Genomic DNA, 16,614 nt, shown 5'->3' on the forward strand with positions numbered 1-16,614 from the left:
GATCTGCTGTCGGATCTGCGCTGGCTGTCTGATCTGGCTATCTGATCCAGGTCTGCCTCTGTCCGAAGGTCGCCGATCACATCATGTCTGGCCCGCATGTCTGCCCATCGGTCTATGGGCAGCGGAATCGCGGCCGGACCCTGGTGCTGCGGTCATGTCCCAAGGCCGTTTCCCATGCTGCGGCCTCCTCGCCTCGCTCCTCCCCCAAAAACAGCATGCCCAGGGCGGGGGGGCCCAAACGAGGGAGAGGCCAGACAGACACATGAAACAAAAACGCCAGGCAAGGAGGGTGTTTGTGTTCGCCCGCTTACCTGTTTGAGCGATCGAGCAAAGAAAAAGGAAATCCCCGTTGGCGACGTGGGACCAGGCGAGGACCAGCAGCGAGGACGGCCGAGAAACGAGAGACGACGAACGAGGAACGGCGGTGGCGAGGCGAGGCGAGGCGAGGCGGCACAGGAGGGCGCTTGTCCGGAAGGCTGCCGAGAGTCTGGAATCGAGACGTGGGCAAGAAGAGCGCTGCAATGAACGCTGCAGAAGGAAAGCCGTCGAGCAGGTACGGATGAAATAAAAGGGGGAACTTTGAGCGAAATCAGCACGACAAACGGCAACAGCGGCACGAATAGGATGGGAAGCACGCCAAACAGACGAGCAAGGTATCGGAGCAGCAGCAGCAGCAGAGCCGAGAAGAACAGAAGGCGGATAGATAATGGAGTTGAAGACGCCAAAGGCAAATCGGAATTCCCGACAGACGCTCCAGGGACACCAAAGAGAACAGGAATGCAACAAGCGGACGCAGTCGACGGCGATGCTGCAGCAATGCAAACACGCAGCAGACTCGGCAAAAGCCAACAGCGGTGCGAGACGAACAGGCAGAGCGAACGGGCAGAGCGAACGGGCGAGCAATTCGCTTCTGCAACGGAAGAACGCAGGACCACGACGAGGCGGCACCGCAGGGCAGAGCAGAAGAAGAGGTGGTGGCTGGACAGGGAAGGAAAGAGAGAGAGAAAAACCTTCCTATTCTCCTTTAAATCGGCTTTCCTGCGCTTGTCGCTCTTCAATCTGGTTACGTTTGTCTGCTTTGGGCATCCTCCAGAATCCGCCTCTATTCTCTCCCTCTTTCCCTCTCAGGTCAGGCACAAAAAAAAAACTGCGATAGGGATGAGATCATGCCAATCATAGCATAAGACATGTCGGGAACACTCAGGCGCTTGTTTTCATTATTACCGTCCTGCCCGGCTGTCCTTTCGTCCCCTGCTGGTCCTTTCTTTGTGACCCCCTTCTGTTCAGTACCTTCCAACAAACCTCCGGCCGCTCATTATGCCATGATTCATGGCATTGTTGATCTGCATCCGATCATTGATTCGCCTCCTCACTCCCCTCGCTCCCTTCGCTGCCGTCCTCCTCCTCCGCTTGCCGATGCTCTCGTTGCATGCACGGCATGTGCTCCCCGGATCGAGAGAGGCCGGCGCTTTCGTCCCTGCCGATGGCTGCTGGGTCAGCGCTGATCAAGGCCCGTCCCTGCCTGTCGCCTCACCAGGCAGATCGATCCGTCGTGGTGGCTGACGTTGGCTCCTCGATCGCAGTGCTCCCTGGCTGCCTCCCTCCATCCATCCGTCATCAACAAGTGGCAGCCATGATGGCCGGCATGACCTCATCTGCCCGGCCTCATTCACCCATTCATTCACCCATCTATTCACCCATTCATTCACCTATTCACTCACCCATCCATTCACCTATTCGCTCACCCATCCACAGTCATTGTCCAGGGTGTTTCTCCGTCTCGGGCTCCATGGCACTCGTATCCAGAGGATGTTGCGGATAGATTCTCCTTTCCAATAAATGTGTATTTCCGGAACCCGATCTCCTCCTCCAAAAAAATTGCATGGACCACAACCGCTCATCATGAGATCCGACACACATGCACATCCACGGGCTCGGTTCCGCACCGGCGGATGGCCGAGGGGCCCCCTTCCTCTTGATCTCGACAGGCACGATGTCTGAGGGGGCCGTCAAAAGTTGAAGTAGGCTGTCTCGTCTCCCTGCATCAGCGCGTTGCCTTCTTCCTCCAGGGCCTTGACAAAGCTGCTGTCTTCGCCAAACAGCACGTCGTCGTCCTGGTCATGCAAGAAATCGAGCTCCTCTTCGTCTTCTACTCGTCGTCGCGTGGGATGGCCATCGGATAGGGAGCATGGGCGAGTCCCGGGGCAGAGCATCACGAGAGAGGGGGGTTGGCAGCGTCCAATCAGTATTGCAAGCTCTGCACTTCATCAGCCCCAGCGTTTCTCCGTTGCATACAAGAGGGGTCCCATACCGATCAAATCGACGCCGTTCATGAGCTGAATATCCTTCAGAGGCGAGGTTGGCTCGGCTGTGCGATAACGTGCAGAGGCAGGCCCGGGTTAGCATGCGGAGAGTGCAAGCGACGACTGCATCCACTGAATTGCACTGCATCCCTGCATTCACTGCATCCACTGCATTCACCGCATTGCACCGCATTGCGCTGCATTGCACTTACGCATCGGTCGTCCGAGCCATTCCGATGGCGAAAACACGGGCATGGTGTCGGCCTCGTGCACGGGCACGGTCATTTCCTGGAACCACATGTCTTGGTACTTTTGCTGCCTCTGCTCCGGATCGCCGGCCTCCTCCCTTCCCTGTGGCTGTTGCTGTGGACCGGCGTTCGAGTTGGCACTCGAGCTTGGCGTGGTCCGGGCTGCCCGTGGAGTCCTCTCGATCCAGACATTGGCCGTCCTCAGGTTCAGGGATTCGTCACCGGCACTGCCCTCGTCCTCAATCGCTGCCGCCGTCGCTGTCGGTCGGCCGGCGGGCTCGGATTTGATGCCACGGTGCTTTCGGCTTGGCGTTTCAATCACCACCAGACGGTCAGCAACGCTCTGGACCTGGTTGGCCCGGACGACACGATCGCCGCGTCCGATCGTCACGTTCTTACAGTCCAGGATCGTCAGCAAAGTCTCGTCGTCGTCGCTTTCGCTGCTGATGCTGAGCTCGTGGGTCGACATGGGTCCTTCGTTTGTGGGGGTAGAGGTGGGTGGAGAGGTGGAGGCGGAGGTCGGGGCCGAGGGCGACGTCGTCATGGGCTCTTCGCCCCCGACTTGCTCCACTGTTTCTTCGTCCGGCTCGCGGCATTGCCGAGCCTTGGTGTCGCTAGTGCTGCTATTGCGTGCCTGGGCAAGCCGCAGAGCGCTATGGATCACGACGTTCTTCAGCATCGACTGGCTCGGCGTCCGAGGGGTGCCAAACATGCCGACGGTGCCGTCGCCGCCACGGCCAGGCTCCCCCAGATACGCTGCCACCGGATTGAACCGCGAGGGTGTCTTGGGGGCATACGGGTGCTGCCGCAGCCGGGTGAGCATGAATGCAGGCGAGCTCGGTGGCTCGTTGGACCCAGCAAGGGTGATTGGCACTCGCCGCCGATGCTCGAACCCGCCGTCGCTGTCATCGTCTTGGTCTTCGCTGCTGCTGTACGTCGACGTCTCGGTGTCCGAGTCGGTGCTGTCGTAGTGGTCCTGCTCGTCCAGCGACAGCGGCCCTGGATCGTGGTCGCGCGGAAGAAACAGCGGGACTTGACGTCCCAGTTGCTCGACATGGACATCGGCATCGGTGTTGGCAACAGCGCCGACATCGTCGCTGACAGCGATGGCGGTTCCAGTCGCGGTCTGCTGGACAAGGATGGGCTCAGCGCCAAGGTCGTCCGCTTCGTAGTCAATGTCGATCAGATGCTCTTGTGGGGTCGACAGGTCGTACTCATCGACAAAGTTGCCGTCGTCCACGAACTCATAGTCCGCAGCGTCGTCGTCGTGATCCGAGCCGTCGTCGTCTCGCTCGGGGTCTCCACCGCCAATCTGGTCATTTTGGTGATGCGGTGGAGCGATGGGGTGGACGGGCTGGAACTGGAATTGGAGGTGGGGCGCACCGTTTCCAGAGGCCGCCCCCACATCCATGTCCATGCTCATGTCCATATCCATATCCATATTCGTATCTACATCTGCATCCATGTGCGACTTTTCGGTAGCTTGGGCAGTGCGAGCAGCGACCAGTTTGTCCTGGCGCGCTATCAACACTGACGGGCTGAGCAGAGGCGAAAAGTAGGGTTTGGCGATTTTGCTCGCCGAGACCGGGGTCTTCAGATGGCTTTCGTCTGCCTCAAAGGAATCGTCGTCGCTCGAAACCGTGAAAGACTTCACTGGCGTTTCGGAAGCCAGAAGTGGTATGTCGTCAAAGCTAGTATCGAGCGTCGGGCTCGCCAGAGTCGAGACTGGCAAGCGACTGGCCCTTGGCGTGGCATCGACTGCGAGAGGAGCAGCGTCGACATCTGCGAGCGAGAGTGGTACATCAGAAACGACTCCACCACCACCACCACCACCACCACCACCACCACCACTGCCACCGCCACCGCCACCAGATTCAGCGGCGATCCAGGTCAAGCCAAGAGAACCATGCGAGGGCGATAGACACCTGTCCGATGGCTACCTTTCTGCTGGACGGTATCCGGTCTGCCCAGACTGAACCGCGAGATCCGGTCGAGGGCAAATGGCTTGATTTCGGACTGCTCATCATACGCATAATCGACAATCTGAATCAAGAGACAGCGGCATAAGCGAGAAAGGGCAAGCAGATCGACCGTGAATGTGTTGGTCGGACGAGGGAGGGGTAACACGATGTGCTCGACAGTACAGCAGCAACAGCAGCAACGGCAGCAACGGCAGCAATGGCAGCAACGGCAGCAATGGTAGCAACGGCATACCTCATCGCATAGCTCTTCGATCTGCCGGTCCATTTTGCGAACGGGCGACCCTGGCGACGTTGGTTCAAAAAGCCGAGCCCCTTGGTCATGTGGCGATGGAACTGCGATGTGAGACGAAAATCGTTTTGGCTTTGGCTTGGTCGGCGTGACGACTCCATCAACAGGCTCCATCATCGTCATCATCGCTGTCGTCGGCGGCTTTGTCGTCGCGGACTTTCCAGATGGACGACCCTCCTTGGTGCGACCTTCTCGATCTGAGCTTTGAGTAGCCAACCCAGATCCAGACTTGGGCTGTCCGAGTGATTGCGAGTTGGCTCCGGTCTTGGCGCCGCGGGTGGGGACCTGAAGTTTGCTCATGCTGGGAAGTCTCGAAGGGGATTTGGGGCCGCTGGCCGCTGTCTTCTTGGAGACTGGCAGGCGTCTCTTATCTGCCACATATTCAAGCGATGTGGAAGCGGGTTAGTAGCCGATCCTATCAGTGCTATCAACCGTCACAGAGTCTGTCGGCTTTCATCGCACAAGGTCCGATGACTCACCCGCGAGCGGAGCGTTTTCGTTTTCGTCTTCGTCTTCGTCTGTGATACGGGCCATCGAGAGCTCCGAGAGCTTGCTGGAGAGATTGGACATGGGCGGCGGTATCCGCGAGTGCCCAGCCTTTGTCCCTAGGTGAGAGTTGCTGCGACGAAGCTCCTGCAGCACACGCTGCTGGATCACCTTGGCACGGTTGCGGTTGCGCTCCATCTCGAGCTGCAAGTCCATGTCGATCTTGGCGCCGATGTTGGCTTGCATCTCTCGCCGGGCTTTGGCAATGCCCTCGGGAGTCGATAGCGCTCCCGAGTCTGTACAGGGTATCGAAGCAGAATGGTCAGGTGTCAGAATGAAAGAAAATCGAGAGCATGAGCTGGGGGATGCCATCCGACAGTGCCAAGGCGAGGTGTGGTATGGGATGATGTGCCACCAGGATGCTCACCGATGCGGGCGATCGTTGGTGTCGACGGCTGCACGATCGACTTTTTGTCCATGGCCTGGATGGCAAGTACTGACTGCATCAGAATGGGGCTGCGAAGCTAGCTTGGGTGATGACACCGCATCTTGTTGCAACAGAGGCCCGGATTGTGCCCTCCCCCCTACTCATACCCACAAACGACATCGATCCACAAGCGGCATCCATCCAGGACAAGCACACTTACAGCTTTTTTCTGAATGGCTCGTCGGATGCTCCAGGGCTTCCGAGGGCTCGTCAAACACAGATCGCTCTTGGTGGTGAACTCGTGCTGGCTGTTGATTGTGAGGACGAAACAGGCTTTCGTTAGCGGCAAGGCTCCTGGGTACAAATCTCTGGCTTTGTCGTCGTGATGAAGCAGCTCCCACCACCACCACCGCCACAACCACTACCGCGACCGCCACTCACTGTTGCCCACCTTTCGCATAGATCACGCTTGACCGAGATGGAGCTTTGCAGCTCTGCCAGGCGGTCCGCCAGCTTGGATTTCAGCGAGCGCACGGTTTTCAGCAGCATTTCTTGCTCTCCGGCACGGTGTGCTATCTGGGGAGTCAGTGAGTCGACACCTGGGACGTTGCGGGATGGAATAACGATGAGCTGGCGGGGTCTTGCTGGGCAACGCATCGCCGAGCCATGCAAACTTTGACCCGCTCTCGATCGACATCCCTGCGCCGTGACCGAGTCTCCCTCCCAACATACTTGACTGGCCACCCTCGGCCGCCTGGGCGACCGACCCAGAGACGTGGTTTAGAACCACAGTCGAGAGCTTCACGACGCCGACAAGATCCAGCTTCCCATCCTGGTAGGTCGATATTCCGCCAGCCGCCAGGGTCGGGTGGATCACTTGCGCGACCGTGTCGGGGATGCACACCCTCAGCTGCTCGCCGTCGAGCTGCGGCTTGGTCTTGGCGTCGAGGAAGGTCGGGATGACCTTCATGATCTCGTCGTTGTACTTTTTCCAGGTCTCCATCGTCTTCCAGGTGCTTCGGACCGTCCCCACCCTGGCCTCCTGCGTCCGCTTCCATTCTTCGATCTGGCCGGCAGAGTATCGAGCCTTGATCATGGCACGGTGCTGGGTGACTTTGCCCTGTGGGTGGACCCGTGGCAGCAGCGTCGATCAGAGTCGTGCTAGCGAGGCGAATGACTGTGTCGCCGTCGCTATCGGAGCGCCGATGTCGACAGCAATACTGATGGCAGCGCCAAAGTGCGACGGCCATGATGCCATCGAAACGGTCCATCGATCCGTTCTGCCCAGCACGTCTCCTGCTCGTGATGTGCTTCGATCGGCCTCCTCCTCTCGTGGAATGAACCGGCGCGACGTACCAGTTCAATGTTGGTCGCCACCAGCTCGTTCTTCATTTTATCCGCCAGCTCGTTCCACTCATCGATTTGCTGCTTGCGGTGTTGGGCCACCACCAAGAACTCGGACGAGCGAGCACAGATCTGGGTCTAGTGGTGGTGTGGCGATGGTGGCGACGAGGTTGAGTCAGAGAGAGCAACGCTGGATCCAGCTTGATCAATCAGGTTGCGTGACTGCCTCCCAATGATGCACAGGGGCAACATGCCCGCAACGAACCTTGAGCGAGCGGATGTACGCTTGTTGGACCAGGGGGCTCTTCTTGACAATGGACTCGCACAAGACCGGAGGAGCTGATTCAAGGGCAGGAGGATCAGAGAGGAGGAACCAAGAGGCAGAAGAATATCAGTCAGGCGAATGATGATCCATGGAATATCATTGCCCTCATGGGATATCGTTCGTGTCATTCAGAACATTCACGTCGTCCAGGGCATTCATGTCGTCCAAGGCATTCATGTCGCAAGCGAGGCTGCAGCTTGTGCAGCCGGGGAACGGTGTCTCTGTTTCTGCCATCATTTCACCCTAAATCTCTCTCCTCCCTTCCTCTCTTCCCACTCTCCCACTCTCATCCTCGACTTGGAGAATGCAATACCATACCGTCCATCTGCAACTCTTTGTCCTTGCCGACGGCTTTCCGGAGCACCGTGCAGGAGAGCGACAGCAGGGCCCGTTCGAATCGCTCGCCCCGGTACTCGTCGAAATAGGATTTTCGGATCTGAATGTCGCTCCAGAGCTCGCCGTCCCGCTTGAGGGCTTCGATCCACTTGAACGCCTGGTTTCGAAACTCGCGAGACTGCAGACGATCCAGGACCGGGTAGCAGGTTGAAAATCGCTGTGTGTGTGTGTGGTGTCGAAAGAAGGAGCATGAAGTGGAATCGGAAGAGAAAGAGCCGGAGAACCGGGGGGAGGGTCAAGATTGTGAGTGTTTAAGCTTCCAGATGCAGCAATGAGCGAATAGAGGTGAGAGAGAGAGAGTGAGAGAGAGAGAGGCGGACAATATAGTCTCGAGGAGGAGGGGATAGGGCGAGAGAACAGATCGCCAAGAGGGATGCTGGATGTGATCGTGGAAGCTCAGGTCCCACGGCGCACCTCCTTGGCCTTGGGCTCATCCAGGTTCGAGAGAAGAAACCAAATGACGGTCTCGGCGGCTTTGGTCGTCCATTCGTGCTTGGTGTAGATGGCTCCGTCCGGGTCCTTCAGGCCGAGCAGCTGCAGGTTGGTTCGCAGGATCGCCTTGGTGCTCAGAGCCGCATCCATCAGACTCTGCGGGATGACGGAGAGGGAGGGCAAAGAGAGCCGAGAGGGAAGCCTCAGCCGGGAAGCAAAGGCTGGCGGAGAGGGAGATGGTTGAATTGGGCGGGGGGAGAAGACCGACAGGCCGGCGACGAAAAACAGGCCCGCTCGGCCGGCCGCGTGACACAACGACGACGAAACCCGCCCGCACCAGGGCCCAGGAACGAGGCGGCGACCCCTGTTCCCACGGCACTTTGAGGCTCCCAGGTTGAGCTCTGCTGTCCGACGAGCCTATGCTGTATTATTCGACAAGCCGATGCTCCCCATCGACCTGAATCGGCCACTGGCGATGGCAGCAACATGAACAGGACGGGCTCGGGATGTAATTGTACAGGGAGATGGAGAGATAGAGAGCGGAGGAGAACAAAGAACGGCAAAATCGCATCCAGCGCATAGTAGAGATGGGGTGTATGTGGAGGAGGAGTGAGGATAAACACAACGGAGGGAAAGAAAAGGAGGACGGGCATGCTCATCAAGGGGCAAGCGGTCCCTGGCTGTTACCGGCAAACATGGCAGCAAGAAATGGAGGGAATAGAGCAATCAATCATGAGCGACACTTCAAAGCGGGCTGACGACGGATTGGCAAACTGGTCGGGAGCCGGGCAGCAGGAAAAAAAACAAAATGGCACGAGTGGGTGGGATGGCAAAGACAGCGGCGGTACTTGTACAGGAACAAAGAAAAAAGTGAAAAAACAAAAATGATAGCTTAACAACAGAAAAGTAGCAATACGATGAGAACAACTACAAGTACAAAAAGACAAAACAAGAGCGACAAAATTACAGCAGTTACAACGACAGCTACAACAGCGACAACAGCGACAACACGGCAAAACAACACCGTAGGATAGCGGCGGGCAAGTGCAGCCAAGACAGTCCAGCATCAAGAGCTATGGCCCATAACGGAGTGATTCAGGTGGTTTGCAAAGCGAATGGCACATCATGGCAACAGCCATAGAACGGGCGCCGAAAAGGAGGAGGGTAATGGTGACGATAGTTGTGGTGATGGCGATGGGGGAAATAGCGGAGGCGCTTCGGCGCAATGACAACTGGCGATGGCGTGGGTTGCCGCAGGACATTCCCCCAGGCGCCGAGCCGTCGTGCCGAGTGCGGCCAGGTTCACGACACCTGGGGAAACCAGCAACCGACAGCCGTTCGAGGAGGGGCTCGTTGATAAGCTATGTGCGGCGGAGAGATCCCGCCATTGCCGGCACCGGAAGCGCTTGTGCAGGGTCGGTCCACAGTACCCGGGCGCTGCCAGCCGGTGTGTGTGGCGGACCACCTAGCTGTAGATGCTCATGGTATCGAGACTTGCCTCTCCGAACGAAATGGCTGTCATTACGGAGACACCGTCGGGATACTGCAGCGCTCGATCGCCCGTGCTCATGGGCGAAACGGCAGAGACGGGGGTGTTGGGATTGGTGGTGATGAGATGGTGGACGGTGCTGACGCTGCCGGCGGTCCCGAATCTCAGCGAGTTTCGCCGAATGGATGGTGCAAAGATGGCCCGTGTGCTGAGGGCATCGGAGGGGCGGTTGTTGTGGGCGGTTGTGATGGTGACGATGCTCTGGTTGGCGATCGAGGTGGCCGAGGACCGAACCGACAGGGCTTTGGACCTACTGATGGAGGTGTCTCCGGCATCGTGCCCGCCATCCAGCGAGTGGCTTTGGACAGAATTCCGCCGAGACAGGGGCGATGAGATCCAAGCACAATATGTTAGGTGCAAGTAGCAACAGCAGTATCAGGCAGTGGCGATACCATCGGAGGCAGGAGAGGCGGCTGCCTCAGCATCGTGGTATCAGCACAGCTGACCGCTTGGAAGCGGCAGAGCCGAGACGACCCAGGTGGACAGCGAATCAGCCGCTTGCTTGATACCATCCAGATACGACAGCAAGATCCAAAGCGTGGTCCAAAGCGTGGTCCAAAGCGTGATCCAAAGCATGCAGCACAACGCTGTGGCGAGACGAAGGCGAAACACGAGGGGGCACAGCAAAGATGCAAGCGCAAAGGAGAGACCAACGAGCACCAAGAGTCATCGGGCGGCGGCGCTGGCGGGCAAGACGGGCTGAAACATATGGATACCACCCCCGTTGATTCGTCCGCCAAGGAAGATGAAAGAAGGAACCAGGCGGCCGGACGCTGTGACCTCGACGACAAAAGGTGTAACCTCGAAGACAGAAGGCGACAGAAGGAGGAGGCGGCGGGGCTTACCGGGTGGCCATCTCAAAGGACCGAGAGCTCTGGTTGTCGGGGTCGTCCTTGATCAGGATGATGCTGTGGGCCGACGACGAGGACCGAGCAGGCGAATTGAAGGACAAGGTTGAGATGGGGCGAACATGGATCGAGTGGGAATCGGAGAGCATCACGGCCGAGCCGTTGTGATGCGGACCAGGCAGCATCGAGGGAGCGACCGCCGATTCGTGCGGGTCGCTGTGGGCCAAGTGGCCCAAGCGGATGGGGTCGGCAGACTCGATGACGATGGAGTCCTCGCCCCAGTGGATGGACTTTGACGAGACGGTGCCGGAGGTGTTGCGGCCCAGCTTATGGGCCAGCTCGTTGTCGGCGGGCTTTGGTGGCCATGGAGGGCGGGGCCGGCGAAAGATCGAGAGGGGCCGAAGCAACGCCGGCAGCCGATAGGGCGATAGCTTGCTGGAGACCGACGAGTCGGTGGAGGGCGAAGTGCGCTGGCTGGGTGCAGGCTCGGCTATCCGAGACGAGTTTGGAAAGCAGCGACGGGGCAAGATGCACACCAGGAGGCCGATGACGACAGCGACCAGACAGACGATGGCGACGGCTGCCAACGCATCCATTGACGAAGGAGCGACCGGGCTGAAGCGAAGCTTGGCAGCGGACAGGCGGGAGGGAGAGCAGGGGGGTCTCGGAGAAAAAAAAGGGGGAGCAGGCCAGCGACAGCGCCGGAAGAAAGGAACGGACAAAAGGATGGAGCTCTTGCAGATCGGGGGAGAGCGCAAAGGCACTTGGGGCGACGGGCCTTGCTGGCCAACGGCAATTGCGGTGAGCGGCTTCGTGGCGCTGGGGCGAGACGCGGCCCGGCAGCGAGTCTCGGTATCTGGACGGCACCCGGGGGGGGGTGGATAGCAGAAAGGAGGTATCGAAGTGGTATCGGGATAACATCGGAGGGGTATCGGTGTAGATCGAGGTAATACCCCCGCTGGCTTAGATCAAGTTTGCGGCGGTATCGGCATGGCGTGGAAATGCCTGGACGGTGCGGAAATGCTGGGGCGGCGTGGAAACGCCTGGACTGCGATCGAATGACCCAGAGTTTGTTGTTTCGCCGACATCCGCACGATGCCGACATCTGATACCAATGCTTGAGCGATTACTGGTGCAATCTGGGTAATCACTGGGTAATCACTGGGTAATCACTGGGTAATCACTGGGTAATCACTGGGTAATCGCTTGTGCATTCGCTTGTGCATTCGCTTGTGCAATCTTGTGCAGCCGTCGAATACCCACAAACCAAGGTTCAGGTATCCCGTGAGCATGGCGAGTCATGTTGTTGCTCGTCCGCCGTCTGCCGGGCTGATACCCCCACACTTTCGGCCGAGAGAGGCACCGAGGGCATGCGTCTCGGCCCGCGAGTTTGTAATGTCCGGAATGCAAGCGAGCGATGCAAGCGATGCAAGCGATGCCTGCGACCAGCCCGATGTATCACGCCGATGCATAATCCCCTGTGCATCACGCCGATGCATAATCTCCTGCGCATAATCCTGACACACGGCCCTGCGGCAAAACCCAGGGCCGACCGAGTCTTCTTCCCGGCCGTGGGGCCAGTGCCAAGCATTAGTCAGGCCGGGAGGTTCGTTCTCGCCGCCACCTCTCGCCTGTCCCGCCAAGCGCCCAAACCGCTGCCACGTCGCCCCCCCCCTCCACTTTGTTCGTGCGCTGCCACCAGGTGGGATCCACTGTCCCGCTGTCGCCGATATAAGCCGCGTTCGTTCCCACCACCGCCAGGGACTTTCATCGAATTGTTGCGTTCCCACTCCTGATCTTGCTCCTGCTTTGGCCCCTGCTTTTGCTCCTGCTTTTGCTCCTCGACACGCCATCCGCATCCGTCCGTACTGAATACCGCCTCGCTGCTGTCCTCCCACGATATTATGGCCCCCGTCTCTCGCCCTCGACGCTCAATGGACCACCGCCTTACTCTGCAAGCCCTTACCAAACCGGTCTCTGGTGCTCGGGACTCGAGCACCGCCCAGACCATCGATGCTCAGCCCAACACCCCTCGGAGACGAACGTCGTCGGGCTCGTCTGCCGAGGCTGTGCGCCACCAGAATCTCTGGTTCGCTGCCGACTTTGTCACCTTTGCCATGTACCGCTTCATGTTCATGCCCACGGTGCCGCCCAACCCGCGTCCTGAAAATCTCTCGCCGCTGCCAAAGTTCGAATGCTTCTCACTTCTCACGCCCTCGATCTACCGGCTCCTTTCGGCCCATCCGAGCCTCAGGACCCTCATCCCAATTGCTCTCTTCTACTCGGCCCAGTTTCTCAAAATGGCGAGACACACTCATCAGTCCCGGCGCCGGCAGGCGCAGATCTCGTCCAGTACTGTGCCTCCCACCTCCCTCCCGACTCGTACCATACCCACAACCGAGCCACTGTCGTCCAGCTGCCCGTCCTCGACCTCGCCCTCGGATGCGTCGCCGCAGCAGCCTCCGTCCGACAATACCTTCGCCGCCCCCACCACCGCCGGCGAGCCGCTTGCCATCACCCTGGTCGATTCCCACGGCTTGACGACAGAGTTCCCGACACAAGCCATCTTTTTTGTCTCCATCATCCTTGCCCAAAAGTTCCACTGCGACCAACGCTTCTCCAATGCCTCGTGGTCCAAGATTTTTGATATCCCGCTCGAAAACCTCAACCTATACGAGCGCGAGCTCCTCCGTACCATCCAGTATTCGCTCAACATCAAGCCAAAGACCTACACCTCGTGGATCGTCATCTTGCGCACGCTCCAAACCGAATACCGCAACCGATTCATACAAGCCTCGGCACAATCCATGCCGGCTTGCAATTCGTCGCCAAGCCGACCTCGGCCGCTTTCGCCTTCGCCTCCCCGCACGGCCCCTCCCTCGGTTTCACGCCTGCCTTCTCCTTCGGCATCGCACATTCCCCCACCTTCGTTCTCACACATGCCTCCACCCTCGGCCTCGCATCTCCCTTCTCCCTCGCCCTCGGAGCTTTCGTCGTGCCACGCCGTGCTTCATTTTTGAGACAACGCATCCTCGTGTCCCCGCAGGATCGCCAAGGAATCATCTCTTGGCTTTCCTCGGCGACCCCCAGACCTTTTGGGATACCCCCACCCTCGTACATTCGACTCATCTGACCCCCTCCCGGTCACTTGTTCAGTCTCGAGCATTTCTTGGTGTCCCTCACCTGGTCATCTCGCCCGTCCAAGAACGCAAATATGCCTGTCTGTGTGCCCCGACCCTCTGTTTGAGGCACCTCGTTGCGTTCTCACCTGGACCAACCAGACCCGCTGCTGTGGGATAATATGTGGAATATAATGTCGATCTGACACCAAATAGCCCCACGCACTGATGGGACACACGCTGGCGGGAGCAAATGGGCGATCTATCTGGTCTTGGTCGTGAATGCCGCATCCGCGCAGCGTCTGTCTCGGTTTCTCCTCGTCAGCGCCATCCGGCCCGATGCCGGGGTTTGCGATTTCCTTCTCGCCGATTCGGGTGGACTTGTTGCTGGCTCTGGGCCCGTCCATACACCTGGCATCGCCTTCAAGGAAAAAAAGGGCACTCGTCATGTCTGCTGCCAGGCCACCCTCCTTGGGGCTATCCGCGCCATTTGCCTCATCGCCTCCGCCGTCGTCCTGCCAGGCCATCTCGCTGCCGCTCCTTCCTTCGCTCGTCGGTCGAGATGCAGAGGCCCCACCACCACCACCACCGCGCCGAGCCCAGAGCCGGCTTGGCAGTCGAGGGCCGTTCAGCAACCAGCAATCCAACAGGCCGCCAGCGGAGATCGCGGTGATCTGGTTCCACGCCAAGAGCAGAGAGGAAGTGCGGAATGCCAAGACCCGACGGCTTACATTTTATTCAGGGGCGGGGCTGCTCAGCCAGCGACATTGCCGCCGAGCCGGTGCCCGTTGATCGAGAGGCGCCTCAAGGCCTTGCTTTGGATACACCCGGGACGCTGTCTCTGGCGTCCACCGGATACACCCGGGGTGCTGTCTCTGGTATCAAGTGGACGCATCCCGGATGTCGTTCTCTCGATGCTCGACGAGCCTCGGTGGCGCACCTGGGTCTGTTCCTCCTCGCCACGCCAGCCGACAGCCAGATGCCTGGTCAAATGGCAGGGTATGCGGCTGGACATGTGGGTGGATAGAGGACAGTATCTCCGTTTAGGCTTCGGCGATGACTCTCGCCTCGTCACTTGGGCCGTTTGCCGGGCCCGCTTTGGCCAGGCCGCCATCATGCGCCAGTCGTTCCAGCATGCACATCCCCTCCCCGTGGCCGGCTGGGAGGAAGAGCCACCAGCTCCAGAAGATGCGAGGCAGCCGCGTGCCTGTCGAGTCAACCCCGACGCTCGCCGTGCCATTCATCCTGACTCACTCTCCCGACTCTGCGTCAGCATCTCTCCGAACCCACGGGATGGCCTATAAAGCTGTGCAGCCATCTCCCAGAGGCCGCCAGGCTCACCCAAGTCCTATCCCCTCTCTCTACCACAGCGATTGCATCCCAACTTGCCTCTGCCGGCCCGCCTCAACGCATCCTCGCAAACACCGCGCACCCATCTATCCATCTATCCATCTATCCATCTATCTGCCATGCCCAAGAAGATTATGGTCTGCGTCGACGACTCGATCTACGGCGTCCAGGCCCTCGAGCATGCCCTGGTCCATGCCGTCCAGGACAATGACGATGTCGTGGTCGTCACCGTCGTCAAGCCGCAGGCGAGCGCCGACTATGCCGAGCTGGTCGGAGCCACCGGCGCCATATCATGTACGTCATCCATCCAAGCACCGCAATGTCGGTCCCTCCCGACTATCCTGTGCCCGACCATCCGCACACACATGCGCAATGCTCGAATCGCACCACTGACAGTCCTTGATTTTGGCGTATACAGCATCCATCACGGACGAGGAGCTCCAGAGCGCCGTAAGTATCAAATGCCCATAACCGTGTCCATCTTTCCTATCCTTCCTTCCCTTCCTTCCCTTCCTTCCCTCACAACCGGTGCATCCCCGTCCGCCCTGCAATGCGCTTGCAGCACCACAGCCACCACCATCGGTCTCACTCCATCCTCCCGGCCACTTCATTGCCTCGTTCCACACCCCACACAGGGCCTCATCGAAGTTCGCGACCTCCTCAAGAAGATTCTGATCAAATACCCCGTCCGCGCCAACTTTGTCGTCAAGGCACTCCTTGGTGACCCGCGCGAGTCGCTCGTCTCCTACTCCGAAGAAATCAGTCCCGACCTGATTGTTGTCGGCAGCCGTGGACGCACAGGACTGAAAAGGTACGGCCGAGAGAACCTGCGGGCTCGTATGCATCCTCATGTTCACCATGTACACACGTTCATATCAACTAACGTGTCCTTTCTGCCATGACTACCCCGTCTCTCTGTATTGCTATCACTTTTTCCATGCACTGCTTCTACCTCTCCATCTACTACTTCCATCTCTGCATCGGACGACCGAACGCCTGAACTCTATAGCCTTCTGCTCGGCAGTGTCTCGACCCATGTCGTCCACCACGCCCGATACCCTGTCCTGGTCGTCCGTCCACACAAGAACTGAGCATCATCGTGCTGTCTCCGGTGCTGTCTTTCATCTGCGCCCCCTGTCCGCTCGCTCTCGACAAATGGCATATACTGTGTGCAGACATTTGGCCTCTCCGACTCCCCTTCCCAGCCATGTTGAGCAGCATCCTTTCCCTTTCCCAACCAGCTTCGCGACATGATCCCTCGCCCTTCCAATGCTTCTCTATTCCTTACTCCATGTGTCTGTTTCGAGTACTCTGATTGTATCGGGGCCTCTTTTATAAGGCTAGATTTTGGCGCAGCCCTTTCTTCAACACAAAGGCCTGGAAGCGGAAGACTCTCTCCCCCCTTCTCTCTCCTTTCTCACAATCGCATGGACCCCTTCCCTCCTTGTATGTGTGCATGATTCTGTAGAGTGAGTGTGCGTGTGATAGAGGAGAATACATACCCACTCCCTGGTCC

General features: G+C 58.8%; 4 protein-coding genes across 4 annotated transcripts; 2 read left to right on the plus strand and 2 right to left on the minus strand.

The window, feature by feature from the left end:
• Positions 1-1,822: 1,822 nt before the first annotated feature.
• Positions 1,823-8,570, minus strand: BJ171DRAFT_491515 (HAUS augmin-like complex subunit 6 N-terminus-domain-containing protein). The gene is made up of 14 exons (XM_053109737.1): positions 8,215-8,570; positions 7,723-7,957; positions 7,345-7,418; positions 7,092-7,217; positions 6,468-6,855; positions 6,187-6,334; positions 5,956-6,043; positions 5,736-5,790; positions 5,302-5,604; positions 4,766-5,193; positions 4,477-4,594; positions 2,516-4,333; positions 2,312-2,368; positions 1,823-2,149 (listed from the first exon to the last, which is right to left on the minus strand). Exons 1-14 carry the CDS (start codon positions 8,380-8,382, stop codon positions 2,010-2,012), a joined length of 4,146 nt encoding a protein of 1,381 aa, XP_052969879.1. The 5' UTR covers positions 8,383-8,570; the 3' UTR covers positions 1,823-2,009.
• A 1,127-nt stretch (positions 8,571-9,697) lies between these two features.
• BJ171DRAFT_578268 (uncharacterized protein) lies at positions 9,698-11,921 on the minus strand (the record flags this gene model as incomplete). The annotated part of the gene is made up of 3 exons (XM_053113872.1): positions 9,698-10,079; positions 10,627-11,119; positions 11,897-11,921. The coding sequence occupies 3 exons, from the start codon at positions 11,919-11,921 to the stop codon at positions 9,698-9,700; spliced, it is 900 nt and encodes a 299-aa protein (XP_052969880.1).
• An 803-nt stretch (positions 11,922-12,724) lies between these two features.
• On the plus strand, positions 12,725-13,935 carry BJ171DRAFT_491519 (uncharacterized protein). Its single transcript, XM_053109738.1, has one exon. The coding sequence runs from the start codon at positions 12,747-12,749 to the stop codon at positions 13,647-13,649; it is 903 nt and encodes a 300-aa protein (XP_052969881.1). The 5' UTR covers positions 12,725-12,746; the 3' UTR covers positions 13,650-13,935.
• A 1,261-nt stretch (positions 13,936-15,196) lies between these two features.
• BJ171DRAFT_565570 (uncharacterized protein) lies at positions 15,197-16,614 on the plus strand. Its single transcript, XM_053113354.1, has 4 exons — positions 15,197-15,392; positions 15,517-15,548; positions 15,734-15,909; positions 16,108-16,614. Exons 1-4 carry the CDS (start codon positions 15,218-15,220, stop codon positions 16,187-16,189), a joined length of 465 nt encoding a protein of 154 aa, XP_052969882.1. The 5' UTR covers positions 15,197-15,217; the 3' UTR covers positions 16,190-16,614.

The sequence above is a fragment of the Polychytrium aggregatum genome, assembly GCF_025602895.1.
Source record: "Polychytrium aggregatum strain JEL109 chromosome Unknown BJ171scaffold_6, whole genome shotgun sequence".
Taxonomy (NCBI): Eukaryota; Fungi; Chytridiomycota; class Chytridiomycetes; order Polychytriales; genus Polychytrium; species Polychytrium aggregatum.

Coding starts and splice junctions, on each gene's coding strand:
- BJ171DRAFT_491515 (XM_053109737.1), bottom strand. CDS start 8,382: ATGGATGCGGCTCTGAGCACCAAGGCGATCCTGCGAACCAACCTGCAG. Junction 5,791..5,955: donor GAGCCATTCAGAAAAAAGCT/GTAAGTGTGCTT, acceptor CTTGCCATCCAG/GCCATGGACAAAAAGTCGAT. Junction 5,194..5,301: donor CGAAAACGCTCCGCTCGCGG/GTGAGTCATCGG, acceptor AATATGTGGCAG/ATAAGAGACGCCTGCCAGTC.
- BJ171DRAFT_491519 (XM_053109738.1), top strand. CDS start 12,747: ATGTACCGCTTCATGTTCATGCCCACGGTGCCGCCCAACCCGCGTCCT.
- BJ171DRAFT_565570 (XM_053113354.1), top strand. CDS start 15,218: ATGCCCAAGAAGATTATGGTCTGCGTCGACGACTCGATCTACGGCGTC. Junction 15,393..15,516: donor AGCCACCGGCGCCATATCAT/GTACGTCATCCA, acceptor TGGCGTATACAG/CATCCATCACGGACGAGGAG. Junction 15,910..16,107: donor GGACGCACAGGACTGAAAAG/GTACGGCCGAGA, acceptor TGAACTCTATAG/CCTTCTGCTCGGCAGTGTCT.